The following is a 27,118-nucleotide window of genomic DNA, read 5'->3' on the forward strand; positions in this document are numbered from 1 at the left end:
GTAGCTAGAAATGTTAACATTAACACTTTATCCCAAATAAATTTCAAAGGGTCAGAATGGACAAAAGAAATACCAGATCAATTTAAAAAGTCATTCAGGACCTATCCACGTGCTGCTTATCAATAAAGAGTCCAGTTCATCTAAGCCTGTGGTTTTTCCCGTCCCCCCACCTGATGACCTCACACAGCCTTCTTCTCAGTCCTCCACTCCAGTGACTCCACAGAAATCCAGCATGCTGGCTCAGAACTCGCCTGAGCAACATGTGTCCGAAAGAAGCCAGAGTCTTCAGCAGATACCAGCTACAGAAATAGCTTCTGGTGGGTGCAGAGCCTTTTTTTTTTAAACGTAGATGGGAAAATATGAGCATTACATTAAACAAGTTGAAGAGCTTTTCTGAATGTCAGTTGTGATACTATTCTATTATCTAATATGGGAGGGAAATAAGCTTAATTCAATCAACAAGTATTTAGTGTCTCCTGTGTGCCCAGCATGGAAATAGATAGGTATTATGAAATTTTAGTATATGTGCTGCCAAAGCGAGCACGATATTATCTTGTCTTTAATTATCTTGCTACAGATTTTACATGTGAATACACATCCAATTCAGAAATATTAGGTACAATCTAATGTAGTTAAGATTTTATTTAGAACTATGACTGCTAAGCATGAGAAAGGTAATTGTGGGCCAAGGTTTGCTGTTTCCTCTAGGATTCCATTTTTGGGATTAGTTAGGCCAGATTTATTTATTTTTTTCTTCTTTTTACTATTTATATATGTCAACTTATATCTGTAGTTTACCCTTTTTTTTAATCTCTTAGTAAATCTAGGAAAAATTACTGAATGTGTTCAACAACCTTTAAGAAAAAAATTAAGCTAGTATAGAACATGACTTATGCCTGTTTCTCCATATTCTTTGTAAGCTTTTTATTTGGGAAGCTTAGTTTTATATAGTTGATAAATGGTCTCTACTTGTTATCCAGGAAATCTTAACTTTCTAAATTGTTTTATCTGTGAAATGATAAATGGCTGAAACACTAAAAATTGGGCATCAGGAGGGTGGAACCGCAACTCTGGAATTTTTAAAACTTTTTGTGGCACCCAGTCTTCCTTAGTTTCAGGGCTGTCTTTAGCAACTCCTAACCAATTCCAAATAAATTGTATAGCAGGGAGTCTCTCAATGATTGCTAAATGAATGACTGTGCCAATATGGCAGATTTAAAATGGCACTGTACAAAATACAAATCATTTACTTTTATTAGATGTGTCTCATTGCTACTCCTCTGGGAGTTCACAATATTTAAAAGTAAAACTAAAGGGCCAGGGATTTAGCTCAGTGGTTCCATCGCTTGCCCTGCAAGCGCAAGGACCCGAGTTTGATCCCTGGTACCAAAAAAAAAAAAAAAAGTAAAACTAAAAATATTTAATGAGACATGGATTACTTTTTAGCCTCCTGTTGCTCATAGCCTTTTCTATTTCATTTCCTGTTATTTCTATACTGTAGGCCACAAGGATGCACAATAGGTTTAGTCTTTAAAAAACTTATAATTTAATTATAATCTACCTAGGATTAGTAAAGCAGGCAAGTTTTATATATTTTAGTGTCAACACAACTGGTACACTGGCTTCCAGAAAGCATTAAAAAAAAAAAAGTATGATCGAGCTGGGAATTTAGCTCAGTGGTTTCGCCGCCTGCCTTGTAATTACAAGGTCCCGAGTTCGATTCCTGGTACCAAAAAAAGAAGAAAAAATGTAGTATCTAATTTCTGTATATGGTTTTGTATCGTGAAACAGTAAAGTAATTTTAGGCTTGTTAGAGAAATCCTTAAACAGCCAAGACTTAGCTGATAATCACTTAAACTGTGACCAGGGAAGTAGTAGAATTTGAGTTGTCTAGTGGTGAGCACAGGAGTAATATGATTGGGAACAAGGGCTTTGGGAAGCAAAGTGATCAGAAGCTATAAAAATTGAAGATTAGATGTCTGTAGTTATGAATCAGAGAATATCAAGGGTGGAAGAGGGAGGATGCTGTTGGGACTGAAGAGAGAAATCATGACCAGATTTGAGAAAAACTATTTAGGTGAAATAATAGTAACAGTTGCTATATGAAAGCTGGAGATACAGTTAACAGGTGAAATAGAAAAATGTTTAGTTTTGGGCCAGGGATTTAGCTCAGTGGTGCTGCTGCCTGCCTCACAAGTGCAAGGGCCCAAGTTGGATCCCCGGTACTAAAAAAAAAAAAAATGTTTAGTTTTAAGATTGAGTGACTAGGAGAATTACAATACCACAAACTGTAAAACTGAGTCTGCTTTGGAAGAATGACTCTTTTGATCCACATCTTGAGTTAGGTAGTTTAAAAATAATGCCAGATATGGAATAAATATTTTGAAAATGATCTTTCTACAAAGTTCTAATACTTTAATTTTGCTTTGTCAATGAAGCCGATGATGTGACTACCTGTACCTAAATGTATATAAAAATGTGACATAATTTTGTAACATCTTTTTCCAGTAGGATCTATTAGTGGAGATATTATCGATGAGTTAATGTCTTCTGATGGTAAGTAGTTTAAAATTTTATTGTATATCAATAATGCCTTCCTAGAATTTGTAAGTGACATATGATTTAAAATGAACAAAAAAATCTATTTAACTGTTTCACTGTGTCTGAGGATTCTCCTTTAATAATACTTTATAATAAAGCACAGGCATCCTTCAGAACTTGTTTCTCTTTGTTCGCATTTTGAGGAGAAAGAATCCATAAGGAGATTCTTAGCACTTTCACTGCGTAAACTGTTGGAAAACTAGCGCTTTGCACTCCTGAAGAATCTGGTTCAAGATGAGTAAAATAATATGTCAACATCAACAGGTGACAGGAAAACTCAGTTTTGTAAATACTCCCACCATTGCTAATTTCAAGTTACCACTGCAAATTACCACACTATTACTAACATCAGCCATGTCATCACTTAATATGAAATGGTTTAAAAATCAATTAGCTTCAACATTACATTAATAATCTCTCTGTGGGTTTCACCTTTGTTCATGTGTTCAGCATCCTGGTTCCTAACAAATGTAGCAGAGACCTAAGAAGTGGTAGCAGTTAAGTTAACAAATGGTACAGTAATGATTTAAGAGATTTACTAAACATTTAGGTAGAGAACATCAGCAAATGGTAAATCTGCACACACATTTCTGTTTTCAAAGTGGCAAACAACACAGTCTAATACCAATAACCAATGTATAAATTGTCTTTACCTGAGAATGTTTCATCAAAGTATAAACATCAATCATTAACAGGATCATTATTATGCATATATATGTACTTTTTAATCCATGTGTAAGTAACCATGAAACAGTTTGGTTGAGGTATTTGAGAACAGATTGTTAAACCTCATCGCCTGTATGTAGAAACCATTTAACCTTGATTCTGTTTGTTTGCAGTGTTTCCACTCTTACGGCTTTCTCCTACCCCTGCAGATGACTACAACTTTAATTTAGATGATAATGAAGGAGTTTGTGATCTGTTTGATGTCCAGATACTAAATTATTAGATTCCATGGAAACTTGGGACTGTTATCTACCTCTAACTGTGTAACATTTTAGATTTCTTAATAACCTAAGTATTTAAAAATAATGAATGTAACACCTTTTTAGTTCACTGATTCTGAAGTGTTCTTCTCTAATTCTTTCTTTTTTTACTTCACAAAACTTCAACCATAAAAACAAAGGGCTCTGTTTCTGGGGAAAGGGGGTTTAATATCTACCAGCCTTCTCAATCCCCAAGTGATTACATTCTGGGATTTCAACTTCCAATTCTGACTCCTTCTGTTTCCTTTTATGAAAGGAATGTTAAAGTAGACTTCAGGTCATCAAAAAGTTGGCCAAGGGCTAATCACTTATTTGCCTTGTATTTTTACTGCCATGAAACTATTTCTGCATGTGTCAGTCCAAGGAGACATTCACTGCCACTTAAAAAGTGAAGGATGTAAATGAGGATATGTAACTGTTTCAGTGAACAGATTTTGTGAAGTGCCTTCTGTTTTAGCACTTTAAGTTTATCATTTTGTTGACTTCTGACATTCCACTTTCCTAGAGTACAGGAAAGATCTGTTTATGTAGTTTGTTTTTAAAATGTGCCAATGCTTGTACATTAACAAGATTTTTAAAAATAAAGTTGTATAAAGTACTTATTTTATTGAGTTTTGGGGGGGAATTTGATACATCTCCATTGTATTACAATTGAGCCATTAATCTTGTAGCTTCATCAACATTAACTGGTTCATTTTCATGATGCTGCTGATTCTGAAGGGAGAAAAGTATATTTAAACATTAAATAGCAGTAAACAAAAATGATTTTACATAATCTTTTATCAAGTTTAATTTCTTCCAGTCATACCTTGAGAAGTAAAACAAATTCTTATTTAGACAAAAATGTTTTGAGAGTGTGAATATATTAAACATATTATGAATATACTAAACATATTATAAAGGCAGGTATAGTAGAAAGCCAAGTACTGAAAATTACATTTTACTCACATTTCATGAAAGTTTTATTAGCCATCAATGTGTCAGCCACAACAAAAGAAAATGCTGTCTACTTACCAGCTCTTTCTCCAGTGGTTCAAGAGTAAGCATTTTTGAGAAATTTGCAAGTTCCTTCTGAATGTTTACAAAAGCATTATTCATTCTACGAATTTTTTCATCATTTACAATGTTTATCTGTTAAAAAATATTAATCCACAATTTTACAGCCATTAAAGATAAAATGTATTCATCTTTAACTGTTACACCTAAAAATCTGCAAACCTGCAACTCTATCAATCGTGGGGACATTTCATGCTAAAGCTATCATCTTATTAGAAAATTTTAGTCAAAAGATTTTAGGTTTTTAAAAATAATTATGTGGACATGCCTCACACCTAGAATTAAGCAAGCCAGAATACATGACCATAGTCCTTCAAGGTTACTGTTATCCCTCATCTGGATCAAATGCTTTTAGTCTTCTAATAGTACATCCCTAAATCCTTCTTTGACCTTCTTAATTTAAAGTCCCAGGTAGCCTTCCTCTTTTGAGTCTTAAGAGGTGGTTTATATTCACTGCTACTACCAAGCAATTTTTTTCACAAGCCATCTTAAGTAGATACTATTTTGTATTTATATAGCACCTTCTTTAAGAACCTTAAATGCTTTACAGACATTATTTCCAGTTAATCCCCACAACAACCCTGTGAGGTAGGTACTCTTCCCATTTTACAAGACAGGACAAACATAAGGAAAGACAGAAATGGAAGTGCTTGTATTTTGACAGTTTAAACCAAATTGTGGAATTTAAAGCTGTTGTTTACAGCTTTCTATAGAGAGGAATGGGGTACAAATGAAGCAGAGTTAGTTTTAACATCAGCTAGCCCACAGAATGTATAAGATCAAATTTCCTCATAAGGTCAACATTGAAGCTAACCAGTTCTTGTCCGACTAGGTTTGCAACCCCGAATCATAGAAAGAATCAAATTCCTGAACCGAGGTACCACTGTAAATTAAGTCCTACTTTTAAAGTCACATGGTTTCTGTCTTGGAAATTTGACCAATTACAGGAGCCAGGAGGCTTAGGAAAGGGGAGGGAAGGAGATGTGCTATATGGGTTTTGTGGCTTATAACCATCAATATAGGATGTTTTCTTTCTTTGATGGTGGTAAAAAAAATCTCACTTTCATAACCACATTTGTGGTTGTGACTCTGCAATGCTGGCAGATCAGGCAGGTTATGTGTAATTTGTACAAAACTATTCTCGGGACCAGGGATGTAGCTTAGTGGCACCGCGCCTGCCTCGCAAGCACAAGGTCCTGAGTTCGATCCTGGTACCAAAAAACCCAACAAAACAAAAGGTCTAGTCTGTACAAAACAACTCTCAGTAGGCTAAGAGAAGCTGTATCTTAAAAACAAATTTGTCAAAATATTGTTGGTATTCAGTGTATATACCAAATATAATTTTCTCCCAGCACATATGTCTAAGCAGCTCAATTAGCTAAGTGACACTATTAAAGATCTGTTACGGAACAAAGAGATGAGGTCATCTCCTGAGCTAAAAGATGTGGGTAATACTGTAGTCATAATAACCCTAGAAGCCTGGACCATAGCTAAAACCCTGAAGATTACATTTTGATGAAGTAACGCCCCCAAGCCCTTTTTCCCCCTCTGACTTCATAAACTGATTGGAAGAGCATTCAGAAATTTGTGTTTCAGATTTCATTTTGCTGGGGGTTTTAAGACGTAATATATATAATGTAAAATATAAGTAAACCATTGCAGTTAATATTCTTACATGCATCAGTAAGTTGTGTGGCAGTGGCCAAATGTAACTTGCAGAAAAAACAATAGCAATCTTCACTGGGTAAAGCATAAAACATTGGATGTTTCTCATCAAAAGGCACTAGTTTTCTTTTTAATTCTCTAATTTTCTAGTTATTTTACTAAAATTTGACAACAAAAAAGGGATGTTTCTTGTACCAAACAATTTCTCCTTTCAAAACCTTCCGCTCCTTTGCACACTATCCATGATACTATGCATGGTCCTCCTTCCTTGTTGCTGTCATTCACCAACATGATTATTTGCTTCTTTGTGAAAGATTTCAAATCTCGGCTTACTGACTTGACTTAGTGACTTCAAAAATCTAAGCCCCTTAATCTCCTGAGGTCTTCATGTCCTGGGATCTTCTCCATTACCTGACTCAGCCAACTACTATGGAGTACCTTCTGCACCATCACCACTCCTTGTTTACTTAGTTCATTAACAATTTTTGAATCTCACTGAAACCTTTTCTCACCAATCTATTTTCCATATCTTTATATCCCACTCTAACCTTTAGCCAGCACAGATTTCATGACCATCATTTAATCATTTCTTTACACTCTTAACTCACTTTCCTTCTCTTCTTTTATCAAACTTGCCTGGCAACCTGGTTATACCTCAGCTACCTCTTTTCTGAGCCCAGAACTGAAGCTGGAGAATCATACATAACTGGCTGACAGGCTTCACTTCTACATAATGGCTGACAATCTTATGACCTTGCCCTGCTAAGCTCACTTTATGAGAAAGGTATAGTATTTGATACTTTATTCAACCATGCTGCCTATTCAGATCCCTTAATCTCTCTCTCTTAGATAAGTATAAAGGTTCTAATACCACAAATGCACCAAGCTTTTCCCTAGTTTGTGGCCTCTGCACTTGCTACTCTATCTAGAACATGCTGCTCCCAACTCAAGTCTGCATTACTAGCTCATTCACCATCTCGGCATGTGTTATATATGAAGACAATCCTACATGAAACTCAACTCCAAACACCTATCATAACACCTAGCTCTTTTCCTTTATGGCATTTACAAAGTCCTAAAACTTGAGCACCAAAAAACTTCGCTAGTTGGTAAGTTAAAGCTGAAATGTCACTTTTCTATGGATTACAATAACAATTAGGACTCCTGGAAAGCTGACTCCACCCACTATTTCAATTTGAAAACATTTTCTTAAAGAATATTAAAAGAACCTACTTAATCTTGAAGAATTTTCTTAAATATTTTGAAATATAAAGATAATAAACTTCAAATTCTGCATTTTAAGAAACAGTATTTCATCTTCATTTTGCAGACTTATTTTTAGTATATGTGCTGCCAAAGTGAGCACTTTTTTTTCTTCCAGTACCGGAGATCGAACTCAGGACCTTGCGCTTGCAAGGCAGGTGGTGGAACCACTGAGCTAAATCCCTGGCCATTTCTGCAGACTTTTATTTGAGTTCCAGGATAAGAATTAGAGAAAAAGAATTGGTGCTGGCTGACATTCCATGCCTTGGCTCTGTCAAAAGTTTCTTGAATATATTTGAGTTCAGAGACAAGAACTGTTTTTCATACTATGAGGTCTTTTTTTTTTAATGCTTTCTATGCTATAATAAAGCTGTTAAACTAGTATATGGTACCTTACACATTTGCACTTAAAATGCTTTTTTCTTACATTTCAGTTCAAGAAAGGGAGGATTTTTTTCAACTTTAAAATGTTTAAAATCATCTTGTTTTGTAGAAAGGCTAATAACTTTTGGGTTAAACAACTTTTAGGTTAAACAATCTATTGGATTAAACAATCTTAACTGGATTCTAATCCAGTTGTACAGTAGCTTTACCACTATGCTTTCCTTGTGGTGTTTAATAAAACTCACCTTTTTAAGATTAGTGGTGACTGGTTTTGCTTTGTTTTTGGACTTAAAGTTCTTTTGGCTGGCTATGTGAAATACATTCCTGGACTTCTGCCCTCTTAATTTGTTCTTGGCCATTGTCTAGGAAAGAAAGAAAAGATCAATTAAGCTGCCTATGTTTAAGAACTAAATTTAAGTTTTTAAAGGATAGGTATTAAGTTTAAGAAACCCCATCTTACTCCTGATTTGGGTAGGTGGAGGTGCCAATTCTGAGAATTGAACCCATGGCCTTTTCACTAAGCTACATCCCCTAGGCATGCATATAGCTATATCTATATCCATATCTTTTTTTTTTTTTTTTTTTTCAATTTTGAGACAAGATCTCACTATGTTGCCTAGGTTAGACTTAAACTTTCGATCCTCCTGCCTCGGCCTCCTGTGCAGCTGGAATTATAAGCATGCATCACTGTGCCTCACTACTCTTCATTTTGTTGTTGTTTTTTCCCTGGTACTGAGGATGGTACTCAGGACCTTGAGCTTGAGGCAGGTGTGGCACCACTGAGCTATGCCCCTGGCCCCTACTCTTGACTATTTTTAAAGCTGATAAATGTACTACATTATTTCTATTTAAAAAAAATTTTTTTTGGTACCGGGGATCGAACGCAGGACCTTGTGCTTGCGAGGCAGGTAGCGGAACCACTGAGCTAAATCCCTGGCCCTATTTCTATTAAAATTTAATCTTACTAAATATTTTACTCATTAATTACAACATATTTATCTAATTCTTTAATGCATCGCCAATATCTGGGCCATCAAAGGTACCTAATTAATGTCTACTAGTGAAATTCACACTGATAACAGCAATAACTGTTTTTCTCTGCAGTATCTAACAATGAACCCTTACTGACCATCCTGCTAGTCTATATACCATTACATATGCCTGGTTCCTAAGTATGTTATTCAGCTTTCTACCACTGTAACAAAAAACCTGAGAATAGCAACCTAAAGGAGTAAAGATGTATTTTGGCTTACAGTTCAGACTGTGGTCAGCTGATTCCATTGCTGTGGGCCTCAGGTGAGGCAGAAAATCTTGAAAATAGTGTGGTACAGCAAAGCTGCTGACCACATAGGAGCCAAAGAAGGAACTAGGGACCAGATACAGCTCCCAAGCTCATGCCCCTATGATCCCTTCACCTTTAGGATTTACCTCATTTCTATCACCTAATATCAAATTACAACTCATCAGTGAAGTTAGAGCCATTACAACCCAATTACTTCCCAAAGTCCCTCAGCAGCTGTGCATGGTGGCACATGCCTGTAATCCCAGCACTTGGGAGGATGACGCAGGAAGATTGCCATGAGTTCAAGGCTAGTCTGAGCTACATAGCGAGACCTTGTCTCAAAAAAAAAACAAAAACAAAATCCCCTCAGCAACCAAGTCTTCAACACAGTGAGCCTTTTTGAGTGTGTGTGGCGGGGAGCACTTCGGATACCAGGCCTAATACTATCATAGTTTAGGGACTGCCTCTATCCCTTTGACTTCTCATTTCTTTTTACTCCCTACTCTCTCTCCTGTGCATCCCATCAAAATTAATCCTTAATCCTGCATCTAATCCCATAAACCATAGTTTCCACATTATCTCCATGTAAATTGGTCTTACCCCAAAAACTTAATTTTCTTGTTTTGTAACTAAATACATACTAATCATGTAACATCTACATTAGAAATACCTCCCAAATCTGTTTTTAATAATGCATGTGAGAAAAATTCTCATTTTACCGATAAAAATGATTTAGAGAAATGAATCTGCCTCATATCACATTTGGTAACCACAGATGCCATGATTGAAAGCCACGTCAACTAGATCAGAGGTCATGTTATGGGATACTGCCTCTCATGTACAAATAAAAAATTCCAAACCATGGTGTACAGTATTGTCTAGTTCAGGCATGGGTTACTCCTGCAGTCCTTGAGTCCATCTGTTTAGACCACGGATTGGCAAACTATGCTCCATGAACCAAAAAGGACAGGTGCTTCTCTTAGTATTTACTGTATGCTCACTCAATTATGCCTTGTCAATAGCTGCTTTCCTGTTAAAAGTATGGCCTACACAGTCAAAAATATTTACTGTCTTGACCATTTATAGAAAGCTTGTCAACCCCTTGTTTGAGCCACTGCACAATGGCTATCTTGTACGGTGCTACATGATGAACCTTCCCAATGTTAAAAGCCTTTCATGGCCGGGCCGGGGATTTAGCTCAGTGGTTCTGCGTCACTTGCCTCGCAAGCACAAGGTCCTGAGTTCGACCCCCCGGTACAAAAAAACCCCCCAAAAACCTTTCATGGCCCTAATATAAAAAGGGACAATATAACTTGGCCTAGCACATTACTGGTACCCTGAATAGCCTCAGTCTGTCAAACGTCATCTTTCTACATACAGTACTAGCCGGTCTCTGAAGGCATCTTGCGAATCTCCATAGCTTTTACATTGTACTTCCACTGAAATTTATATTCTCCATTCATTTGGCCTCAGAAAACTAAGAGTAACACTAACTCTAACAGTAACCCTAACAGTACTATTTTAAAAATTTGATGCAGTACAAAATACACAATTACAGAAGCAGAAACATTAAACCCATTCAAATTAAGTAATCTAAAAATCTCTCCAACAGTAACCAAAATTCAGTCTTCTAGTATTCACTAGTTGCTTATGGTACAGAATTGATATGTTGGAACATACACAAACATACATGATAGGTTTTATATTACAAACAATACTATATAAAATAAACATGAAGCAGATAATGTTGCAGGCAGCACACAAGTGAGGACACAGAACTGGGAACATGAGGAAGGAATGCTCTAAGTGGGGAGAGAGGTTAGGAAAATTCTCACAACAACGTGGTAACTGTGATCATAACCGACACAGCCCCAAACTGGTAACGTGCAAAGGGGATGGCACCGGGTTTCGGGCCGGGCCAGGAGGCCAGGGGCCCAGGAGGGCTGTGTGAGGCAGAGCACAGCGGAACCGAGCCCTCCGGGCCACAGCACCATGCGGCTGGCCCAGTTCTGCCTCAATCCCCGCGAACTTCACGCCAGCTCACCGAAAAGTTCCATCAACCTTTCACCAGACCTTTGATATCCGCGTGACGCTGCTCAAGGTCCAGGTAACGCCATCCGCACGCACAGGGTCCAGGAAGTTCCGGGTAGAGAGATCACGTGGAGTCAGATCCAGAGCCATAATCCCGCCCATCGAGCGAAGCTCCGCCCACTGAATAGAATCTGACCTGCCCCACTGGGCACACAGGCAGAGAGAAGCGACCCCCACCGAACCGGACTCCACTCACGGTGAAGTCCCACCCGCTCCTGCTGGGGCAACGCAGAGTAAAGCCCCACCCACCAAATCAAACCGAGCCCCTGGGCGGAGTCCCACCCGGTCTGGGCCGCGAGTAGCGCGAGGTTCCCCGCCCCCAACTGAACGATGTCCCTCCCACCAAGCAGCCCTACCCACCCAGCTCCGGGCGCACACCACGCCCCGCCTACCGAGCGTACTTCCGTTCCCAGGAGCGGGTTTCCACCCACTTGCCTTAGGCGGAATTGCCGACGTCCCCCGGTCTTTAGCGAGCTGCCCCAACTTCCCGACTGTTCCTGGTGAGTAGGTAGGCAGAAGACCCTCCGCGGCGTTTCAGAGTCACGCGAGCCGTGAAGACCGTCGCCCGAGTCTTCGTCCTCCTTCGCGCCTCCTGCCCGGCTGTACCCGCGCTCCCAGGAGGTGGCGCTGCGCACCTCGGCTGCGTCGGGCCTCGTGGCTCTGGAAGGACACCTAGTTATCATCTCCTTGGGGAACGTTTGTAGCGAGTGAGAAGTTCAAATGCTTTTCTCATTATAACTTCTTTGCCGCAAAAAGCGGGTTTCGGACAGCATGGCAGAGGTACAAGAAACCAGGCACAACATACAATACGAAAATAGAACAAGTTCAGGGGAACTTAGGCGAATTTAGAAGAAACTTTCTTGCCTTCCGGAGTGTATATGTGTATATTTCCCAATTAGGACGTTCTGGGTTGAGTTTTTTAGAAAATTGGAATTATTTCAAGAAGATATCGCCATTAAATCTAACAATTTTCACATGATTCTATACTTATTTTGCTGAAATCATAGGAAAAGCCAGCTTTTAAAAAAAAATGTAGAAAAGTACTGACATTTTAATGCCATTTTGTGTATATGCTGCCTGCGAGCACAATGACATTTTGTAACTGACAGGACTTCAGCCTACATTCTGCCCAAAGTAGCAAAATAAGGCGATAATCCCACCCCCTTTTTGAAAGTGAGGATAATAATAAGGCTTTGGATTTTAACCATTTGTTGACAGTCTCACAACTAGTAATTGACAAAGACTAGATTCCTTCTCAGCTGGCACTTGTTCAAGTCTTCTTTACACCTAATGAGCCATGTACGTACTTATAGAAAGATGAGTCACTTTTACAATAAACTGTTTTATTATATTTATACTTATAAAAATTAAGGAATATACTAAGGATATATATTAAAGAAAGAGACATAATTACCTGTCAGTGTATGTTTATTCATATTTTGTATTCTTTTTAAAGACCAATCTTGTAAAAATTTCTTTAAAAACTAACGTAAAGTGCCAGTAATGTGTGGGAGCAAAACTGAAGCTTCAGATGCATGCCTGTAATCATAGCACTTGAGACAAAAAAAATCCCAAGTTCAAGGCCAGCCTGCATTACCACGAGTTCAAGAGGAGCCTGAACTACAAGAAGACCCTGTCTGAAAACATTAAAAAATCAAAAAAGCCTAAGATATTACTAAGAGAAAAAAAAGCATTTTAGCTTTTCAAGAACCATGTGTTCCTATGGACCAAATTAACCATTCACATGGACAGAAGAAAACTGCTTGAAAAAGTTTTAAGTCTTTAAAAATACATGCACAAGTCATACTTCCAGTTTTTCTTACAACTTCCATAGGAAATAAATAGGAAGAAATTGAAATACTACCCCAAATTACCTATTCTGCTGTTTGAAAATATTTTAATATATATACTAATTTATTTCAATTACAATAGTGGTTTATCTTTGTTGAAAACAGTTTGTGTTAACTGTTTTTTGTAAAAATCTTTTTGGTCTATGTCTCGTAACTTTGAGTAACTACTTCACAGATAATGATACATAGTGTATGAACTATTGTCATTCTCATAATTTTGTTTTATTTTTTCATAAAAAAACCTTAGTTGTCTTAAGACTCAACAATGCAGTTCTTCATATAGACCCCGTCCTAAATGAACTGTCTTGGGAGCCATTCAAGGAGTAAGCACAGGTAATTAGGGAGAAAAAGAAAATTAGAGCACACATAAATGATTATAAGCCATCTGTAACAAAACTCATAGCCCTCTACCTGAACAAAGTCAGCCTTTTAGAAATGATACTCCATAATAAATTTGTTTCATCTGTTTAATCTTATTCTCCCACTACTTAATACCGAATCATTGTCAAAATAATTTAAACACCTAGGCTGTGTGGGAGCTCCAAGGAACTCTTTCTTTTAAAAAAGGTACAGTAACTAACCTAGATTATGCACATGAAATGATGATTCTTGATAAAGACTGGTAAGGATTCTTATAAATGCACAAAAATATGCTATTTATGGAAAGAAATAATTCTGAATACTGGAAACATTCATGTTAAAGTTCTCTGTCTTCAGGCAGAAATTGGCTGTCTACAGCCCTAAAACCAGATCTGGTCCATTGCCTATTTTTGTATAGCCCACAGTGAATTTGCATTTCTAAATGAGGAAAAAGTTAAAATGAGAGCAATACACAGTAGGTTGTGAGCATTCTATTAAATTCTGTCAGTGTCCATAAAGTTTCATTGGCACCCAGCCATACTCATTGTAGATACACTATCTACATCTGCCTTCATGCTATAGCAACAGAGTTGAGTAGTTGCAGCAGATACTACGTAGACTGCACAGCTTACAATATTTTAATAATAATGTGGCCCTTGACCAACTTGAAAACTTCTAAAACTTTACCAGTCCCCATACTGGAGAATGAGCAGCATGGTGGTATAATTGATTGAAGTATTAGTGTTTTATATGCAAAACTATAAACAGCTTAAGAGAATGAAGGCATTGGTTTTTTCCCACCAATCCAAGAAGGTAGACAAACCTTTACATTATGAATTTGGATCCCGGTGTCTCAGGGTACCAGTGACGTTCATGTTTCCCAGCTGTAAATGGAAGACTCAGATATATAGAAGACACTCTTATATGGATCTCTCTTAGGGAGTAGGCAAAAGAAGTGGATTTTAAATTAGGGGAGAAGTTGACTGAAGAAATTATTGGGACAGGGTGGTTAAAGGATTTCTGTAAGTGCTTCAGACTTATCTCTGTGCCACACACCACTATGGTCTTAGGAACAGTAGCACAATATCTCTGCACCAATAATTGTTACAGAGGTATGAAGCCTTCTGCCTTCAAGTCAATATGGCCTTTGGGTGGTTAATTACTAAGATGTCAACTTAGAATTTTTATATTCCCATCATTCTGCTGCAGTCATCAGTTGACATTCCACTGCAAGTAAAAGGTCTCTACCCATTTACTTATTTATATCAATATGGGCTCATAGGTTACTATCTTCTTTAACAGATGACAGCATTTTATTATCATAATTTGTTTGATGTTCATATCACTCAGTTTTGGCCAGTGAGTGTTCTTTTAAGAACTCACTTGCCCCCACCATTTTAACCAATCCCCAACAGTCTTTGACCACTTCCATACTCACGGTCACCACAAGCATTCCAGGCTCATCTGGGACCTGTGTTTTCACAACCCAGAATCAATCATGTCTCCATTTATTTTAGTGAAGAATGATATTTAGAAACCAAGATCAGAGGCAGAGCTAAGCAGTAATGCATGGATAAAATTATGTACATGCTGTTTATAAACTGTCTATAAACATTCACACACCTGACCAATTTTATTTATTCTGTATGTACAAACCATGAGTTTATGCTATTTCCAATTCCATTTAAATACCATAGGGCTTGTTTTAGTTTTCTGCCCTTCTTACCTACTTGTAATTTGTTTTGAGAGACCCGACTCCCATTATTCTAAATATACTCAGTAAGCTTATCTAACTTATCTGTCACCACCTACCTCCTCTGTCCACCCTATCCTCAACACCACTTGGCTCCCATCAACCACGAAGGCTGCTGCCGTCTGGGTATGCTGCCACCTGCATAGTTGGTTTTTTGGCCCTACTCAGGCTCTGACCTTCCTTGGGCTTTCCCAGGGATGACTGATGATGGCTTATTTTGGAGAATAATTCTGGAGGCAGAATAAAAGTAGCTGAGATGAAGAAATGGTTGCAGGCAAGGATGCCACAGGTCAGGCAATATATGATGAGGTCTAATGAAGGGTTCAAGGACCTTGGATAACTGTGCACTTACTCTGATTCCTCTGAGTATCCACTGCATGAAGAACACTCAAAACATTATAAACATTTTGCATTTCTGCGTAGCTTCTGTGTGGGCCAAATAAATAACAAACTATCCTCCAAAGAAATCTGCATTTCTTGTGAGAAGCCAATTAGATCATGATGATTAATTGTGGAAATGATGAGCTCTGTTTTAACCCCTCAGTGACAGAAGGATTTATTTCTAGACTAAGAACGAACATTTATAACAGTCTATATAAGAAAATTGAGCAGGATCTTCCACCTTTATATCTAGGTCAAATTCTTGGGACTATCTGGAGGTTAAGAACCGTTTAGTAAAAAGGGATGGTTACCTCTTGTATGAAGAACTAGCTCACTTCATCAGATTCATATGAAGCTGCAGTTTGATCACAGACTTTTGCTTTTCACTGCAGATTTTCTATAATCAGGCATCATATTGGACATATGTTGTTTTTTCTGTAGCTTCAAGGCCCAAGTCCATGACTCAGTCACCCTTGGATTCCCATTCAGGATTTTATGTTTCCATCATATGTGAGGTATTACAGAAGTATTTGCTGAATGAAATAAAATTTCCTGAAGTGTAAAAAACAGGCCAAGGATGAGAGCCAGTACAATTAAAAAATATTCTGTCACTATCGTTTTTATCATGACAGCCCTACCTAGAAAAGTATTTTTTTCTTCTAGCACTGTTCCTTGGAAATAATAGGTGCAATTATGTTTTTAATTTGAACAAGTTTTATTCTGAACAATCTGGCTGAATGATTTGAGATCTTGAACTGGAACTAATTATAGTCACAAAGAAGGTCTACATATGAAATATTTGAAGGTTAAGAATGGCCAGATACATAGCACAAAGGCAATAAAATATCCAAAAGGTGCATGAAACCCTTTCACATTTATGATGCTTGGTTAAAATGCAAGTAATGGTTAAAAACAGAAGAGTTGTGAAATGTTTAGCATGTGTATGTTTTTCAAACAAAATTGGCAAAAGAAAAGATACACTGAGTGCTATTAAATTACAATTTGGCACTAAATCTCAGCAACATTTAAAAGGAAAGAAAAAGGAAGGAAGAGAAAAGAAAAGGACATAGTGCTTTATAATTACCAAGTTAAGTTAATAATGTAAATTCTCGGGGCTGGGGATTTAGCTCAGTGGTTTCGCTGCCTGCTGTGTAAGCACAAGGACCTGCGTTCTATCCCCAGTACAAAATAATAATGATGATGATGATGATGATGATGATGATGATGATGATGTAAATTCTCAGACTATCTAAAGCTCAATAATGATTTTTTCAGTTGAAATTATGTTCAGAAACTATACAGACTGAAACAGTTTTTGACCCTCCATTTTGTGTTGTTTTACAGCAGTTATGCTGATGTCCTACTAAGAATGACCTGGGCATCTGTTTACTGATTAAAATAACAAAAAATTTTGAGGACATTAAGGTATTTCACAAACATCTGTCTCTTTAAGAACTTTTTTTCTTTTGAATTAGAAAAATTATGAAGAGTCACTGAAAAATTTGGAAAATTTGGAAAAGCATTTTAAAAAATGAACAACCAACAAGCATTGCATTCTGACTGAACCTCCCATCATTTTTCTCTCATGCAGATTTTCATAACAGCTTCCTAACTGGTCCTCACTTTCATCTCTACCCAGCCTAGAAACCAGAGGGATCAGTGCTAAAATGCTAATCAGGCCTTGCCATTCCTCAGGTCCAAACCTTCCAAATGTTCTCACATCCCTCAAAATAAAAGCAAAGTGAAGACCTACAGGAAACCCCTTGGCCCTTGACACTTTCCTTTTTTTTTTTTTTTTGCCACTTCCTTTTGACCACACATGTACTAATAAGCCAAAATAATAAAGGGAAAAGAACTAAAACAACTATCATCATTTGCCATCTCCTGAGTTCAGTGGGTCTGGTGCTTGGGAGAGGCTCAGGTAGATGGTTCTGGCTCAGGTTTTTCGAGACGTTTCAGTCAGATGAAGCTGCAGTTAACTAAAGGCCTGGCAGGGTTGGCAGACCTGCTGCCAAAGTGGCTCATTCACATGGCTGTAAGCTGGTGCCAGTCATAACCATGATTCCTCAAGTCCTTCCCAAGTGGGCCTTCCCACAGAGCTTTCCTATTGTCCTCATGACATGGAAGCCGGCTTCCCTCAGACTGAGTGTTCCAAGAGAGTAAAGGAGAAGCCAGTGGTTTTTATGACTGAGGCTGGAAGTCACACGCCAACACTATTGTGTTTTATTAATCACATGCCAGTCCTGATTCAGTGAGGAAGGAGATACACAAGTAAGTGGATAGCAGGTGAGGATCACTAAGAACTTCCTGGAAGGCAGGCTAATTCTATAGTGCTATCTGCTCATACCTGAAACAATGACTGGCACATAGTAGGAGTGCAATAAATACTTCTAGACAAATGAATGAGTTCTACCTCTCAGTTTGCTCCAACCCCAAAACTGGGGATTGAACCCAGGGACTTCACACTGAACTACATCACCAGCCATTGATTGATTGATTGATTGAGACAGTGTCTTGCTGTGTAGTACAAGCTGGTCTTGAACTTACTGTGTAGCCCACGCTGGCCTTGAACTCATTGTGATCCTCCTGTCTCAGCCTCCTGACTGCTGGGAGATATAGAATATATATATCTATATATCTCTATCTCTATCTATCTATCTATCTATCTATCTATCTATCTATCTATATATCTTGTACAGACACTCATGAAAGGACTACCAGAATTGCTTCAGAAATTCACAATTAGCAGGCAGTGGAACCACTGAGCTAAATCCCGGGCCCTACTGTAATAATTTTTTTAAACATTTACCTTGTATATATCCTCTATTTCTCTAGAGGAATACAACTGAGTACAGAAGGAAAAACCTGAGTAGGGCCAGAGAAAATGGGTGGGTAGCAAATGGGAGGTGTATTGTATGTGTATTAAGCAAGGGATTTTCCCCTTAAAGAGAAAAACTTAGAGCATAGTAGTATGCTGCTGACAATAATGACTAAGAGGGGGTGGAACTGGTGATGTAGGCTATAAAAAATACAGTGGTATGTTTGGTGGGAGTGGGAGGTCTTGCTGCATGGGTGGGGCTCAGGCAGCAAGCCTTTGGTGGTGGAATGGTGGGGAGCTTCTAGGAGTGAGGGCAAATCTCACCTTTCTTGTTGTGAGATGAGACAAGGGGCCTGGTCTTGACAAAACAGATGCCCGTCTCTAGAAGACAGAAAAGAGTAGATAAACCTTGTAAGAGCTTCTGACAGCATGCCTGAACAACCCTAATTCCTCTGTCATTATATTTCAAGGAGTTATAACATTAACTAAATATTTTGATAGCCAAATCATTTTGACCTGATTTTTCTGGACTTTTCAACATTAACCTGATGTTTATATGAGTTCATTTCCTTTACAATAATCTTAGCTTCTTTTTTTTTCCATTTCATTACCTATTTCTGTAGCATGCTCAAATAAGATATGAAACATTACAAAATAGAATGTGCCTATGTTTCTACTAGGAAAATGTGAAAAGTCAAATAAAAGAACAAAAAATGTAGAAGTGGGGTTTTAGCAATGTATTTCTCTCTGATAGTATAGGACAAAAAAAAAATGTTTGGCTCTAGTTTCTGAAAGCCACAATCTGAAAACTGCCTTGAAAGTGATTCATTGAAGTTACTCTTTTAACTTTGGGCTGAAAATTCTCATCTTGGTATGAAATCTGGGTCACTCGAACAAGTCCTCTAAATTTTGAGGACTCAAATTCTTACTTGGCAGATTGCAGTAAGTAATCCTAACCAGACAGGGTCTGAGGAGGTTCCTGAATCTGAGACAAGGAATTTAACCCATTCCTTTTGTAGAACAAACTTCCAGGTTCTCTGACTTCTGTTATAGAAAAAGAAGTTTCCAGACCAGTCAGTATGAGCCATGGGAAGGATTTTATTCCGCAGATATTAAGCAGTCCACCCTCAAAGATGTAGAGTACAGGCCCTGAAGAAAGAGAGGCACTTATTTCCTAGAACAGAGAACTTTTATGCCTCTCTTGAGAGAGTGGAAACCCTGAGAAAATGTAGCCTACACCCTAGGAGAGTAGTAGTCACTGTACAGGTATAAGCCCAGTTTTTGTTGTTGTTGTTGGTTTTGTTTTTTGAGCAGGTAATTTAAACATTCTTTCTCAATGAAGCCAATTTATGACTTTCAGTATTTCTGATGAATTTTGGGTGTTATGAGTCTGGAAAGAAAGGAGCCTAAATTTAACCAAGTGCCTTGGATTACTTCAACGGAAGCCCCAAATAGCAGTCTTTTTAATAGTACAATTTTTTTTTTTTAGCTCTCATGATCTTTGAAAATTATTTGCTGGGACACTTTGAGATCTAAAGTGAAGATGTCTGCCTTTGAACAAATTTGGATTTGCTTATGCTAGGACCCTCTGGGCATAGAGATCCCTGAAGAGATCTAGATACTCTAGATTCCAGACCTCCTTCATGGCTTGCAGTTCCCAGAATCAGAGGACTTACATATACTATATGTGCAAGGCTGACACTGGCCACAAGCTCCAGGGATGTGTTGTTTCTTTTCTTTTTTTTCCCCTCCTTTCCTTTTCCCTACTTCATTTTATGCCAACGTTACTGGTTGGTTGTTCAAGTCCAGAACCTTGCCACTCCTCCAAAACACATGGGAGACTTTGGAAAAAAGACTGTATTCAGAGTTTATCTTCATACTGCCTCAAATCACCATTTCCCTGTGCAAGGGCCCTTCTAGCTGGGAAGAGAGTAAAGAGACAATACACTAAGACAACAAACAACTCCATGCCTGTCCCTTCTTGTGGGTCCTTGGGGAGAGAGGAGGAATTAACAGTTTTACATTATTTTTGGTTCATTCTTACCCTGAAAGTGTAAGCTTTTGGGATCTTAGCTTACTATGGAGAGGGAATCTCTAACTAGAATCCCACTTGTGTGGCACTGGCCTTTGATTTCTTCCTTCTTGCCCTGTCAGTCCTGTAGAAGAAAAGTCCCTTAACTAGATTGATAAATTATTTCAGGACAAAACTAGAATTGGTGCTCTTAATACAAACCTTGGTGAGCTTTTTCTGTAAAGGGCCAGAGTAAATATTTCAAGGTTTGTGGGACATAGAGCCTTTGTATGTACTGCTCAACTCTGCCATTGTAGTAGGAAAGCAACCACAGATAATAATGCATAAACAAATGAATGTTTGGCTGTGTCTCAGTAAAACTTTATTTACAAAAGTAGGCATTAGGCTAGCTTTGGCCCTTTGACTCTAGTGTGCTTCCCCCCCCCTTTTTTTTTTAAAGAACAATTTTTACTTACAATTTATTTGTCTCCTTCCTAATTATCTTTTAATTCTTCTGTCCTACCTTTCCCCACCTCCAGACTTTGATCCCTTATTCTTAAGAGGGTACAGAGCCAGGCATGGTGGTGCATGCGTGTAATCCTAGCAGGAGGATCACCAAGAGTTCCAGGCCAGTTTGGGCCACATAGTGAGTTCAAGGCCAGCCTGAACTACCTAGCAAGACCCTGTCCAAGGGAGAGACAGAGAGAGAGAGAGAGGTACAGAAGGCCTGATGTTTTTCTTTTCTTGTAACTGCTTCAAGCTGACGAGGGCCATTGTTCTGGCCTAGCTAGGATTCAAAAGGCTCACCCTGACTGATTGGTTTATTTTGGGTTTTTTTTTCTGATTGTTTAATAAATGGTCATCTGTGTAATCCAAGCTGCCCTTGAACTCACTATGTAGCCCAGGCTGGCCTCAAACTCATGGCAATCCTCCTGCCTTAGTATCCCAAGTGTTGGAATTATAGGCCTGTGCCACCACCTGGGCATTGCAATCATTTTAAGAGACCAGTTTTAAAAGTTATTATTCTTTGTCTGCTTTTTATCTATCTTTTATTTCTTCTATCCTATCTCAAGATAACTTTAGGAATAGGAAATTAAAGAAATTGAAACTCCATATAATAACAGCATCATAAAGTCAATACTCTCCACAAGATAACAAAGGATAAGATATTCTGTGGTTAATAAGTCCCAGTTGCACAAATCACAGGACTTGAGTGAAGGAAACTGGAGAGCACTTTGGACTTAGGACTTTTGCAGAACGGGGCTAGCTAATGAGATTCACATTTGGAATTTCTAAAAAAGTAAAAAATTAAAAACTGGAAAAATGTACATCTCAGAAAAAGTCTATGTACATGCCCTGTTAATACAGTATTAACTCATACTTTGCTATTTCCTTAACATGTCATTATATTAGCTAAATATTTTTATGGGTACATTTGCCATTTGCAAATGCTGCCCATTCTCATACTGTGTCTGATTCACTGAAGAGGAGAGCTGATTTAAGCATGTTTTGTTGGATAGGAAACTTAAGCAGGATTTAACTGGTACAAAGTGGAATGGAGATCACCTGATCCACTGTCGGGATTCCTGAGTCCCTGGTGAGACTCTTCTTTTACATTTAGTGGTTGTGAAGTTGGATTCAGAGGCTCTTTGTTAAAGAGAAACCACACCATTCTGAAGGGTTATTTAGCAAGTCATTGGGTTCATGGACTTGAGGAAGTAGAAGGGTTTTTTTAAAACTCAAATCTACGGAAAAATGGTAAGAATATTTTCACAAGCTCCCAAATATCTTGCAGTTGGAATCATCAATTTTTGACTGAGACATCTGAAAGTCAGTTTTACAGATCAGGGTACTTTAACTCTATTGCTGCAGCATTCATCTCCTTAGCATTCCCTGTACCATTACCATACCTGAAAGATTAGCATCAATTAATAATTCCACTATATGTTGTCCATATTTAAATTTTCTCAACTGACCTGAAAAGAAATCTATTATAGCTTTTTTTGTTTAAACCTAGGATCTAACTGAGGCTCTGCCTACACAATATTAATGTTCTAATAACCAATAACCTTTCATCTGCATGGTGTTTTTTTGTTTTTGTTGTTGTTTGTTTGGTTGTTGGTTTTTTTGAGACAGGGTCTCCTCCCAAGTGCTAAGGTGTGAGCTACCACGACCAGTTTCACTTGAAAGTCTTAGCACCCATAAATATTATAATCTTTGCTGGAGCCACATATTACAAGGACTTTGCAGAAGTGGTTATTTAAAAAATTTATCTATAGGCTGGGTATGGTGGCACATGCCTGTAGTCCCGGCACTGGGGATGCTGAGGGGGGAGGATTGCTGTGAGTTTGAGGCCAGCCTGGGCTACATAATGAGTTCAAGGCCAGCCTGAACTACATAGCAAGACCTTGTCTTAAAAACAAAAAACAACAACAAAAAACCCCTCGACAATAAATAAATAAATAAAATTTTATCTATGTTTATAACTACCATAAAGCCCCCCCCCCCACTCTCATTCTATCTCATTGTGAACATTACTGTGAACTCATGGATACTGGGTGCGGGAGGCTATAATTATTATGATAATCATTTTTGGTTTTTGATGGTCAAATTGCCCCAAATTTGGCAGTGATACTTTTCAAGCTAGATCATTTTGTGTGCATGTGAATGTGTGTTTCACAACCCCATTAGTTTCTAGATTTCTGACATAAAAATATTTGTTCTAGGCTCATCTTGATTTCTTCCTGCCTTAGACCTGAAGGCAGTTACTTTTCCCAGGAGCTCTAGTTCCTCCTAATGGGAAATGGTGTTTAGAAACGAAGATCTTGGTGCTAGGTGTCTCATAGCAAGGGGTACATCCAGATTTGTGCTGTCTGAAGCTAATACAATTTTGGAACATTTTTAAAAAAACAAATACAAAATTGCAAATACAAAATTAGGTAGAGGGCCCTGAAAGAGGCCCTTAAGTAAGGGACTGTAATTAAGATTTGAGCATCCTTACTATTGGACTGTTATTGCTGTTAGTATCTTTCAGTGAACAGAATAGTCAAATTCAACAAGATGAAGTTCTTTCTTAGCTTCTGTCATTTGACAGTTTTATATAAAGTAGAATCAACATCATGATATTAAATTAGAATCAACATCAATATATTTCCTCATGTATTCTATCTTACCATACAAACAAAAACATCATAACACATCAACACTAATATTCCTATAAAAACAAACTAGTAAAATTCAAGATTGTCATGTAGTTCTTAATATATATTCTCCCAAGGATATATAGTCAGATTTAAAATTTCAAATGTTACTTAATTTTTTGTATGGTTATATTATTAATTCAAAATACAATTAATTTTGTTACTGTTTGAATTTAATTTTAGGGCTTAAAGGTTATCTTTGATTGAATTGATTTTTTAAAAATGTAACAATCATGATTAAATGATTAAATCATGATTAAAGGGCAAAAGGATACACTAAGAATTTTCACTTTCATCCCTAATCCCTCCATCTCATTCTTACCCTTCTCCTATAAGGAACCATTTTTGTCAATTTGTGATTTACTTACCACATTTTTTTCAAAAAGTTGCAAATATATACACATAAATTCTTGTTTCTTTTTTCCTCAACCAAATATGAAATATGTATCTTTTTTTCCACCTTCTATGTTTTATTCCATACATACCATAAATAGATACGTTCCCAATACTTTTTTCTTTGGTACCAGGGATCAAACTCAGGTCCTTGCGCTTGCGAGGCAGGTGACAGAACCACTGAGCTAAAACCCCTGGCCCTGTCCCCAGTACTTGAATCTATGTTCATAGATTTGATGTAGGCTTAATTTTTCAAGACAATATTCTTAAATACATATAACAGATAAATATAAAATAAACACAAAATGAATGTATATCTATATCTATAGCTGCATATGTATTTATATCTGTGTATCTGTATTTTCTTGTGGAGGAGGGACAGTAGAATTTGGGGACTAAGCATCAGGAAGGGTTAGGTTTCCTCACTGCAACCACAGGCCTGGGGTTCTAAGAGAGCCGAGCAACCAGAGACGGAAGCCAGCCCAGGATTGGGATGTTTCTGGGCCCCACATCCTCAACTCTGTGGCCTGGGCAGAGTTAACCTCTCCCATGCCTCATTTCCTTGTCTCCTAATTAGAAGACGTAAATAATATTTTTCCAAGGGAACACTGAGGCGATCTCCTGGAAAAAGTGTGGGTAACAGGCTTAGCCAAGACCCTGGCCCACGATAACCCTTTAAATAATAGTGGCTGTTGTTTTTAAGTGGTGGTTATTACCACCGTCATTACTGTTTCGTGTGCATCTGTAATCACCACCGCCGCTAGCATCCCTGACCTCTTCCCGGGTGCCCCAGGATGCCCGCCTCCCAGCCCGCCGCTCCGGCCCGGTGACTCATTCCCAGGACAGCCTTTTGAGCAGCTTTCCTTTCCAGGGTGACTACTTCCCAGGAGGAAGGAGATCACAGGAAACCCTTCTGTGTGTCTCACATTCCTGAGCTCCAAACCGAGGGCGCGCAGGACCCAGCCCTGAGACTCGGAACTCCCGCTCTCCCTGCCCTGGCGGGCGCCGGCTCTACTCACCTCTGACCCCCGGAGGACGGGGTCCGGAGCGCCCCGGTCCTGGGGTTCGAGGTTCGCCTCGTGCCCGCTGCGCCCTGCGTCCCCGTCCCCGCCCTAACCTTGCTCCAGCCCGCGCGGCTTCCTCCCCGCTCTGTGCCCGGCCACATTTTGCAGAGCGTGCCACTCCGAGGGACCATGTCGCGGCTCAGCTGGGGATACGGCGAGCACAACGGTGAGCGTCTTTCTCTGCTCTGGAGGGGATCTGCGGGGACCGGGTGGGGCGGGGACCGGCCATGCGCGGCTCGAACTTGCAAAAACTTTCCGGTTCCTCTTTGAGCAGCGCTCGCTCCCCGGAGCAGCGCCCGGGAAGCGGGGTAGGGGTGCGGGCTCGGTCCTGGGTGGATCGCGAAAGCGTCTTTGGCTGTGTGCGGGTAGTGCGGCTGAGTCCCCGGACCCCCAGATCTTCCTGTGCATTCATTCACCTTCGCTTGAAAAGCCGTTTTCCTACTAGCAGCCACTTCAGAAGACGGCTTGGAGAGAAGTCAGATGACAAATGAGGATAGAGTCGCTTTCAGCCCTGTAAGTCACGCTGTTCACTTCGAAGAAACAAATCAAGGGAAATCGTCGAAAAGGCCTTTAAGAACTCTTAATGAGTTGCATATGAACACTGGAGATTAAGTTGGCTGCTAGGCAACCAAAATAGTCCTGAAAATTTCTCAATGGCTGTTGTAACAAGGCTTTCGGTTCTTTCTGGGAAACGAAGTTACATGTTGTTCTCCATTCTTCTGCTATATTCAGCCTTGCAGAAGACTGAGGGCTAAGAAAGGATTATTGAAATTACAATACAATGATAAAAATATATTTGTTGATAGGAGTGACAGTAATAAGGCAATAATATCATTTATATATCCTAAATGATCAGAAGTAAAACACTTTTTCTTGTATATTCAATTGAACTAATTGTTTCAAGTGATGTTATTCAAAATAATTGCAAACTGACACCAAGAAAATGTTATGTTGCATGACTGTCAAAATGAGGGCTGTGAATAATAATAGTATTAAAACTACAAATTGTAAGCCTATTATTGAACAGTACTATGTACTAAAGTTGTATAAAAAGTTTGTTTTCACAAAGAAACAGAATTTCCTTTTTGTTGGTTTTAGGTCATTCTAGCCTGGCATAGAACTTGAGATCCTCCTGCCTCAGCCTCCTGAGATCTGGGAGAAAAGTTCCCTTTCTAATCATAGTTCAAAGTTATGAATTTGAACATGTTTAAAAGTGATAGCAGATGAAATTTAGAATTTTAATAATGAACGATACCATTTGGAAGAATTTCTTTTCGATCAAGGCTGTGATTTGTTAATTTCTAATTTATGTTTGGAAAAACAAACTTAACTTTCATTTCCTTCTCTGCAGGAAACATTTCATTTGTTTGTTTTTATGATACTGTGGATTAAACCCGGGGGTGCTTTACCACTGATCTACTTACCCAGCCTTTTTTTTTTGAGACAGGATCTCACCAATATGCCTAAGCTGGCCTTGAACTTGTGGTCATCCTGCCTCAGCCTCCCTAGCACTGTGATTACATTACCAAATGTGTGTGCTACCAAATCTGGCTTGGAATATTTTTATTATTGTTATTTAAGTATTATTATTATCATTGTTATTTAAGTATTAGGAGCCAATAGTGTTTTCACTGTGGTTAGCAAGAAGGGTATTACAATCAGTAGGTATTGATTACATTTTAAAAGGTTAGAAAGTATTGGCTGCAATGAAGGTTATCTTCAGAAATTTAAAAAATTCATCTCAGAAAAGACATTGACAAGAAGTGATTTTGTATTTCAACCAGGACTTAGAGGGCCATTCCTTTTAGATTCAGTAGCTTTTTTCAGGACCACACCTTTAAATAGATTAATGTTGGCAAAATCCTATTGGAAATGTATTGTATCCTGATAAGACAAGTTTTGTTGTTTTTTATCTCTTTAGACATTAGCAAAAGCAATGCCTGAGAAGATTAAAGGAAGC

General features: G+C 38.4%; 3 protein-coding genes across 8 annotated transcripts in view; 2 read left to right on the plus strand and 1 right to left on the minus strand.

Moving 5' to 3' along the window:
* E2f5 (E2F transcription factor 5) overlaps positions 1 to 4,185 on the plus strand; it is a 24,415-nt gene extending 20,230 nt beyond the window's left edge. Inside the window, exons 6-8 of one of the 4 annotated variants that reach the window (XM_087190543.1) lie at positions 200 to 317; positions 2,512 to 2,556; positions 3,441 to 4,185. In XM_087190543.1, coding sequence (XP_087046669.1) covers positions 200 to 317; positions 2,512 to 2,556; positions 3,441 to 3,550 — 273 coding nt within the window. In that variant the 3' untranslated portion in view covers positions 3,551 to 4,185. Of the gene's footprint in view, positions 1 to 49; positions 318 to 2,508; positions 2,557 to 3,440 lie in introns of all 4 variants that reach the window. The other 3 variants (XM_087190542.1, XM_004841990.3, XM_004841989.3) reach the window with 3 other exon arrangements.
* Positions 4,174 to 25,289, minus strand: Rbis (ribosomal biogenesis factor). Of its 3 annotated transcripts, XR_002393901.2 has the most exons (6): positions 25,114 to 25,289; positions 18,815 to 18,871; positions 11,764 to 11,988; positions 8,201 to 8,317; positions 4,602 to 4,718; positions 4,174 to 4,301 (listed from the first exon to the last, which is right to left on the minus strand). XR_002393901.2 is itself a non-coding variant. In XM_004841985.4 (4 exons), exons 1-4 carry the CDS (start codon positions 11,428 to 11,430, stop codon positions 4,233 to 4,235), a joined length of 423 nt encoding a protein of 140 aa, XP_004842042.1. In that variant the 5' UTR covers positions 11,431 to 11,557; the 3' UTR covers positions 4,174 to 4,232. The 3 variants fall into 3 exon arrangements, 2 of the variants coding, with proteins under 2 accessions (XP_004842042.1, XP_004842044.1); XM_004841985.4 differs by lacking the exons at positions 11,764 to 11,988; positions 18,815 to 18,871; positions 25,114 to 25,289 and adding an exon at positions 11,311 to 11,557; XM_004841987.3 differs by lacking the exons at positions 11,764 to 11,988; positions 18,815 to 18,871; positions 25,114 to 25,289 and adding an exon at positions 11,282 to 11,553.
* Ca13 (carbonic anhydrase 13) overlaps positions 25,193 to 27,118 on the plus strand; it is a 28,542-nt gene continuing 26,616 nt past the window's right edge. The window contains exon 1 of the mRNA XM_004841988.4: positions 25,193 to 25,324. Within this exon, the coding sequence (XP_004842045.1) occupies positions 25,288 to 25,324 (37 nt within the window). The 5' untranslated portion in view covers positions 25,193 to 25,287. The remainder of the gene's footprint in view (positions 25,325 to 27,118) is intronic.

Source organism: Heterocephalus glaber, unplaced genomic scaffold (genome assembly GCF_053883595.1).
Source record: "Heterocephalus glaber isolate CG9 unplaced genomic scaffold, H.glaber_assembly_v1.0 deba00001553, whole genome shotgun sequence".
NCBI lineage: Eukaryota > Metazoa > Chordata > Mammalia > Rodentia > Bathyergidae > Heterocephalus > Heterocephalus glaber.

Excerpts from the sequence above, each read along its gene's own strand:
- Rbis (XM_004841985.4), bottom strand. The coding sequence starts at position 11,430 with ATGGGCGGGATTATGGCTCTGGATCTGACTCCACGTGATCTCTCTACC. Across the intron at positions 4,719-8,200 it reads TCACCACTAATCTTAAAAAG|ATAAACATTGTAAATGATGA; the intron begins GTGAGTTTTATT and ends ATTTTTTAACAG. Across the intron at positions 4,302-4,601 it reads AACCACTGGAGAAAGAGCTG|AATCAGCAGCATCATGAAAA; the intron begins GTAAGTAGACAG and ends TTCTCCCTTCAG.